The sequence below is a fragment of the Tupaia chinensis genome, unplaced genomic scaffold (assembly GCF_000334495.1).
Source record: "Tupaia chinensis unplaced genomic scaffold, TupChi_1.0 Scaffold000014_1, whole genome shotgun sequence".
In the NCBI taxonomy this organism is placed as follows: Eukaryota; Metazoa; Chordata; class Mammalia; order Scandentia; family Tupaiidae; genus Tupaia; species Tupaia belangeri.
In genome coordinates this window covers 4392203-4400325 of record NW_006159444.1, presented here as the reverse complement: position 1 = coordinate 4400325, position 8123 = coordinate 4392203, and the positions used below count along the sequence as shown (strand labels likewise).

At 39.3% G+C, this 8123-nt stretch overlaps 1 protein-coding gene across 1 annotated transcript in view; it reads right to left on the bottom strand.

Moving 5' to 3' along the window:
- The window catches only part of SYNE1 (spectrin repeat containing nuclear envelope protein 1), a 596966-nt gene that overhangs the window by 172375 nt on the left and 416468 nt on the right, over positions 1-8123 (bottom strand). The window contains exons 95-96 of the mRNA XM_027769865.1: positions 4425-4619; positions 2144-2317 (exon numbers count right to left, since the gene is read on the bottom strand). Coding sequence (XP_027625666.1) covers positions 2144-2317; positions 4425-4619 — 369 coding nt within the window. The remainder of the gene's footprint in view (positions 1-2143; positions 2318-4424; positions 4620-8123) is intronic.

Sequence of the window (8123 nt, the reverse complement as noted above, 5' to 3'; positions counted from 1 at the left end):
AAAGAAGAAGGGGGGGAAAGAAGAAGAGAAAAAAAAAAAAAAAAAAAAAAAAAAAAAAAAAAAAAAAAAAAAAAAAACCTCTCCAAAAAAATAAGAATATAACTTCAAGCCAAACAACCAGAACTAAGGGGAAGAGCAAAACATTTACTAAAATGAGCATTAAAGGAATGATTTACTGAGGATTACTTTTACTTTTGAGAGATTAATAGTTTTATAGTGGATTGGTATTTTTTTCATTAGGCACAGTGCTGAGGGCCTATAATGCTTTTAAAGGCCCAAGAGAATGTTTAATTTATTTTCTTTTAAAATTAGAAGAAAAAACCAAATATAATAATATAGAATATATGATTTCAAATCCACCCAGGATTAGTTTCTGTACCTGACCAGTTGTAAAATGAAAAGACAAGTTTTAGTATATTTTAGGGGAAAGGAGCCCACAGAGGCAAAAGGCCCAAATCTATAGAAGTCGTCTTGTGGCTGATTCTGTTCATTAGCCAACATTATAGCTCTCAGACAACGGGCTTAACACTAGAGCTTCAGGGACTGTAATTTAATTAGCTGAAATGCTAGATTTAAATTGATTTTAATAAAAATACTAATTATGTTTTGATAAAATTTTGGTTCTAATTTGAAATTAGTAATTGAACTTAATAATTAAAATGAAATTAATAATGTACTAACTGATTATCAGATTTTAATAAACTGTTATTTACATGTATGACTCCATATGCTTCTAGTTTCTTAAAGAATGATCAAAACACTTTTAAAAGCCTCAAAATATATTATCTGAATTATGGACTTTATGCATTGCTTTAAAAATAGATATATCCAAACGGGAGGGGTGGCAGTACTGATAAAACATCATTCTAAAATTCAAGTTAAGGTGACAATCTCAAGTACTAAAAGGAAATGCTAAAAATAGATATCTATTTTCAGAGAAGAGACATTAGGAAAGAAGATATGAAAAATAGAAAACACTCATGTTTGGCTCTTAATTATTTTCTAAAAGCAAGGCAGAGGATAATGCTTTGAATATGCATAGGTAAATTTACTATGACTTTTAAAGTCCAAATGATAATCATCAGTATTCTGAATCTGAAATAAATGGAAATGACAGAATGGTGCACTACATATTAAGCAAAAGGTAGTGCTCATTAATAATGATCGTTGCACATTCTGTCTCATTCCAAATGAGAGAAGGGAGAAGTTGTGTATACACAGTAATCATTACATCCCTATATAAAACCTGACATATAGATGGGGCTAACTCTATATAAAGTGCACACTATCTGTATGTGGAGGCTAGTTTGTCAGTAATTGCCAGAGTGCCATGATGCGTACATGGAACTTCAATATCTATTCCCTATAGTTACATGCGTATTTGAAAATTTTCATAATAAAGAGAAAAGAAAATAATATTAGAATGAAACCACATACAATTACCTCTTGCATTAATTCCTAGTCTCTCTGTTCTCCCAAAAATAATAGTAGGAAAAGTTTTTCAAGTAATATATCAAGATGAGAACCAAAATTACAACGGAGAACTGAGGAACCCTTTGTAATATATTCATTCAAAGCTGGACTCACTGATACCAATTCTTTTCACTGGGTGTGTATTGTTTATTAGTCACTAAATAGAGATATCATATGAATTTTGATATTGACAAGCTTTAGGGTCCAACTATGTGGTCTAGTGGTTAAGGCAGTCAGACCCACATGGTCTACCACATGGTTCAAATCCTGGCCTCAATGGCCTGAACATCATGCTGGATGCATGTGCTTGATGCCCGAAGTCCCAACAGCATAGAGGAAAAATAGAGAAGGAACTGAGGTGGAACCATTCCCCACTGGAGGGTTCTTTCTCCCTCTTACCCTTTTTCCTTGTTTTTCTTGGTGAGTGCATATGTCCTCTGGCAAATTAAAAAAATGCACTTTGGAAGTTGAAAATACTTTTGAAATTTTTTTTTTTCTAAAATGAAGTCCAAGTCTGGATTTCATTTAAGCTTCTATAATGTATTGCTTTTCTGTTCTCTAAGTCTACAAAGTCTATAGGTTGTAAAAATCCATGTATCCATACCAAGCCTTTTTATGGCAGAAAATGTGTTTTGTAATGTTAGCATAATCTCTCAAGACCATTTTGTACCTGGCAGTCCACCAGCTGGGCCTCCATATCCATGGGCTCTTTAGGTGTTCCCAAGGCAATGTCTAGAGTGGCCTTAGTGCTCAGGAGCCAGTGGTCCAACTCGTCGGCTTCACAGCGATATCTCTGCAGGGCCTGCTCCTGTCTCTGTTCTTCCAGCTGATCATTGAGCTTCTCCTAGTGTGTGAAGGAGAAAGTTCCACAGATCACCCTAAAGCAAAAGCATTAGGACTCAACACAATAAAGTTCTGGTTCTCAGCCCTGGTGCATATCCGAATCACCTGGGAAACTTAAAAAAAAGAAAAAAAAAAAGAAGAAGAAAAGAAAGATGCTTAGGCCACACCTCAAATAGTAAGTCAGAACTTCTGAGGGTGAGTTTTAAGACTAGCATTTTTTTAAAAGATGCCCTTGGGACCAGCAGTTAGCATAATGGCTACGTCGCTGAACTCCCATGTAGCTGACCATGGTTCGAGTCCTGGACCTGGTGACTTAAACTCATGCCAGGTGCATGTGCGTGAGTGCCCAAGATCCCGAGAGGTGAACGGAGGAGAAGGGATTGCGGCATGGCCATCCACACTGGGGGGTGATTTCTCGCTTTCTGTCTCTGTCCCTCTCTGTCTTTCTGGTGAATGAATGCACCCTATAGCAAAAAATCCTCTCAAATAAATAAAGAAATAAATACAAGATGCCCTTGACTTTTCTAATGTATACCTAGAGCTGAATAAGATGCTCTCAAATAACAGAACTATAGGACCAGGCAATGATCAGTAAATGATGGGTAGCCATCAAGGATTAGAATAAAACAAAGGCATGAGACCAGCAGGTGGTGTGGTCGTTAAGGCACTGGACACTCCCACTTGGCTGGCCACGGTTCAAGTCCCGGACCTGGTGGCTTGCTTTCTCACTTTCTCTCTCTCTGTGTTTCTCTGTGTCTCTCTGGTCAAATTAAAAAATGAATGAATAAATATAATTATAAATACATTTTTTTAAAAAAAAAGAATAAAACAAAGGCATAAAACAGTGGGTAAATGGCAATAGAAATCTGGCCTCAATGTCTGGGAACCGTAGGGTGTGGTGGGGCCTGTGGAAAACTGAAGAGCAGAAACTCTTCTAAAAGGGCAGCCACCTTGCAGTTTTAGGCAATTGATCCCTCTGGGAAAGTGTGGCTCAATGTTACTTGTGTCTCAGTTGAAAGCAGAAATCTAATTTTTTAGGTGAGATCTCTGGATTTTTTCCAGTGATTGCAAATACTTTATGCTTAAAAAAAAAAAATCTGAGGTAATCATTTCGTTTTGAAACGCCACAAGATTTTTTATAGGGTGAGCAGTATGAATTAATTCAACTCTTAAGACACTCTAAATAACTTATTTTTAAAATTTTTATTAATAATTCATTACTATTTTCTTTAATTAAATTTGTATTAGTTTATAATGAAAATGAGTAAATAGGGCAGATCCATTAATTTTACATTTGTCCAAATGTAGAGGTATGTGAATATATCATTGGATTGATCTCATAACAGGTAAACCTAGGAAGAGCCTACACACCCAGCGACAGGGCTATAGTTTCTTGATTATGGTTGTTCAGCAACTACATAACGTAAGGTCAGTGCATATAACAAGAAACGTATTGAGAACTAATTATGTGCCAGAGAAGCTCCAAGGCTCTGGAAATAGAAGGAGACAGACACTATGGAGGTCTTCATGGAATCTGCAGGCTGACAGAAGTGCAGGAGCAACAATATGAATGTCATATACACTTGGGGCCAAAAATGATGAGAACAAATTAAGAGGACAATACTGATTTTCAACATGGATATTAGTGTTGCCTAAATTTGTCCCTACATTAAACAACACTTCAAACAAGTAACATGAGATCTAGCATTGCAAGAGTACTTTTATGATTAAAGTGTTTGAATTGACTAACAGTGACTAAGTGGGACTTACTCTGGATATAATGTCATTGATAAAAAGCTCCTATTTAAACATAGCAAATCATTATGCAAAGCTTCTAAAATTACTCTCACAAGGCTCATTCTATCAAGTATTTGCTTCCCATATTCTCAATATTTCATGCTTGAAATAAGTCAGAAAGAGATAAAAGGACATACTGAGGGCTACACGCTGACTCATGCTCTGTTCAAGGACTGTTCTTGAAACACAATAGCAGCTTCTTACCAGTGGCAAACAATAAGGATGAAGATTATGTAACTAGCCCACATACTTGTTAGCACAACTTCCAGACTCAATTCAGAAGCAAGGGGTAACTGCAGGGTTACTGTTACCTCCAAGAGCTGCCGTTTCCCGGAGGCCTTCATCCTGATGGTGGACATGCGCTCAGCCAGGACTGTGAGCGTGGACTGGAGGGCCAGCTGCTCCGCAGGGTCAGATTCCCGGGACTCCGACACCAGCTCCTCTGCGAGAGATGACTGCAGCTCATTGATTTCATCTTGGAGCATGAGAATCTCATCCAGCAACGCCTGTAGGAAAGACTGTGGAATCACGCTCATGTATTCACTTTCATGATGAGGAGTCGTTATCACTAGCTGAGTCATGTTGGCTGGGATTAGCTGAAGACATCTCACTTGGAAGTCATTTAACCAGCAAATAGGAAGCCACTCACTGAAGTTTCAAAATTAAAGTACCAGCCTGGATACCAAGGCAGTTCTGATTTTTATTATTATTATTTTTTGGGAGGGGATGTCTTTTTTTTTTTAATATGTTTGCCATAGGGTATATATGCTTGCCAGAGAGACAGTGAGAGACAGAAAGTGAGAAATCAGCCCCAGGGGGGAATGACCACATTGCAATCCCCTCTCCTCCAATTTCCTCACAAGATTCTGGGATGCATGTACATGAGCTCAGTGTGTTTTTCAAGTTGCTGAATGTCAGCCATGTAGGATCCACCATACCAACTACTGGCTTCAATATTTCGGATTTTTTTAAAGCTTATTTATTTATTTCAGAAAGAGAGAGAGAGAGGGACCAGCAGTTGGCATAATGGCTATGTTGCTAGACTATCATGTAGTCAACTGCGGTTCAAGTCCCAGACCTGGTGGCTTAAATTCACGCTGGGTGCATGTGTGTGCATGCCCAAGATCCCGAGAGGAAAATGGAGGAGATGGGATTGCAGCATGGCAATCTGCCCAGTGTGATGATTTCTCACTTTCTGTCGCTCTCTCTCTCTCTGTCTTTCTGGCGAGTACATGCTCCCTATAGCAAAACCTGTCAAAATAATAATAATAATAATAAGGAAAGAGAGATAGAGAGATGCACCTCCAACAGGGACTCTGACCATGATCTGTCCCCAGTATCAGCCAGCCTAGATCATGGGCACGTCTTCAGGGAGGTCTCAGGTTGCAAATCTAGAACCTTTCCCATGTGAATCCAGTTGCATTACCACTACATCACCACCTGACCTTTCTGATTTTAAAACTATTTGTGTCATAACCTAAGCAACCAAACAAGTTAATGAGCTGTTCCAGTTTTCCACAGATTCATCTGTGGTACAAAGGGAGTAAGCTCAGTATGTCTAGGAGTCTTCAACTCTACGATGAAAATAAAAGTCATCCCTTTCTTCCTCAGCATGATTTTCCCTACTCCAAACATCCCTGCGTCTAAAACAGCAGTGCTTTTTAATCCCATTATACAAGACAGGAGAAATGTTGTAAACTGTCACACTCTCCTCATTTCTGTGTTTTCTGCCTAACACTGAAATGTGACGCCTCTCCTGAGTGACCTTGCCCATTCCCAAGGCTTCATGTGCTTTCTAATGCAGAGTGCTTCCGAAGGTATATCCCTAACCCAGGCAGCAGTCCTAAACCATCTACATTGTTCCCACTTTAAGTCAGTCAATGTCCTCTCTTACCTTCATGGCGTAATTATCTACTGATGGGTCTACCTGCTGCTGTTGAGTCTCCAGTCCACTCTTTACAAAGCAATTACAACCACCTTCTAAAGTTACAAATCACATCTTCAGGCTCACCTGCTTACAAATATGCAATGGCTTCTGGTCCCTAAAATAAAGTCCAAACATCTCACCTCTTTGCTAATAGGGTGTGTGCACTCACTGAGGTGACAAAGAGACAGAAAGAGAGAAATCACCCTCCAGGGGGGATAGCCACTCTGCAATCCCTTCTCCTTCATTCTTCTCTTGGGGTTTCGGGCTCACATGTACACATGCCTGGCATGAGTTCCAAGCTGCCAGGCCCAGGACTTGAACTGTGGTGAGCCACATGAGAGACCAACACCTAAACAACTATACCACCTGCTAGCCCCAGGAACACAGATTTCTATATTCATTAATATTTCATAGTTTCAAAGCATGACTTCCATTTCTTCCATGGGACTATGGGCTTCACTGTAAGCATGAAGCCTCCTCAGACTAGTCTTTCATTTATATATATATACATACTCATATATATATATGTGTGTGTGTGTGTGTATATATATATATATATATATATATACATATTTAGAGAGATTTTTGTTATAGGCAGTATGTACTTGTCAGAGAGACAGAGACAGAGAGAGAGACAGAAAGCTAGAAATCACTGACCCCTTGGGGGGATGGCCATGTTGCAATCACTTTCCCATTCTCCTCTCAGGATTATGGGCATGCACTCACAGACACCCAATGTGAATTTGAACCTGCCGGGTCTGGAACTTGAACCACGGTCGGCCATGTGGGAATTCAGCAACCTAACCATTTCTCCATTTGCTGATCCCATCTTTCAATAAATATTTAAAAACAAAATAACAATAACAACAACAACAACAAAACTTCTTTTCCTAATATCATGTCATGTCGAGTGCACATACTGTACGCATGCAGCTCAATGAATTGTCAGAAATGGATGGCCCATGCTACTGCCACCTGGGTCAATGTCACAAATGGATTGCCCATGCTACTGCCACCTGGGTCAAGAAACAGTACACTTCTAGGCTTTGCTATGGCTCTTTGAGCTCCTCCCTCTTGGTCTTTCCTTCCTTCCCACAGATAAGCCCTGTGTTGACCTGGAAACTTCACAGATGACTTTGGCATGTATTTAAGCTTCATCTTAATGGACCATAAATGGCACATTGTTTGTGTGTGGCGTCTTTCACCCCCTGTCACAACTGCGAGAGCTGACCAAGTTGCTGCACAGAGAGCGGTGCTCATTTGCATATCCCACTGTCAACTGAACTGAGAGTCTTTTTATTTAAGCATTTCTAGTGGATTCATAGTGGAATCTCATTGTGGTTTTAATTTGCATTTTCCTGATGACTAATGGGAATCGGCACATTTTTTTAATGCTTATTGACCATCTTTAATGACTACCTGTTAAAAATCTTTTGCCAATTCTATGCTGAAGTCTTTCCCTTGATAACAGACACATGAAGTTGTTTATATATTTTGGATAGGCATGGCTGTGTTTCTTTTCATTCTGTATATTACAAATATCTATTCCCACTTGGTGCAAATACTTCCTTCCACTTTTCCCTTAATGAGGAAAGACCTCCTTAATGACCCTTTTTAATAAACAGAAGTTCTTATTTTATCGCATGGTAATGGATTAGTATTTTCTTTTATACTTAGGGCTTTTGGTGTCCTAGTTAAAGAAATTGACCTACTCCAAGGTCATGAATAGGATATATTTTCATATCTTACCTCCTATAAGAATGCTATGCAAAGTATGGTCCACGGTTCTAATTCTGTTCCTGTGATCCATTTGCAATCGCACCCCACCCCCTTTATTTTTTGAGAGTGTTTTCCTATGGGACATGTGAACTTGCCAGAGGGACAGAAAGTGAAAGATCATCCCCCCCCACCACCACCACCAAGGGAGATAGCCAGGTCGCACTCTCTCTTCTTCTCCTGTCCTCTCAGGACTTGCGACACACAAGCACACACGCCCAGTGTGAGTTTCAAGCTGCTAGGTCTGGGACTCGAACTGTGGTTGACCATGTGGAAATCCAACATCTAAAACACTATGCCACCTGCT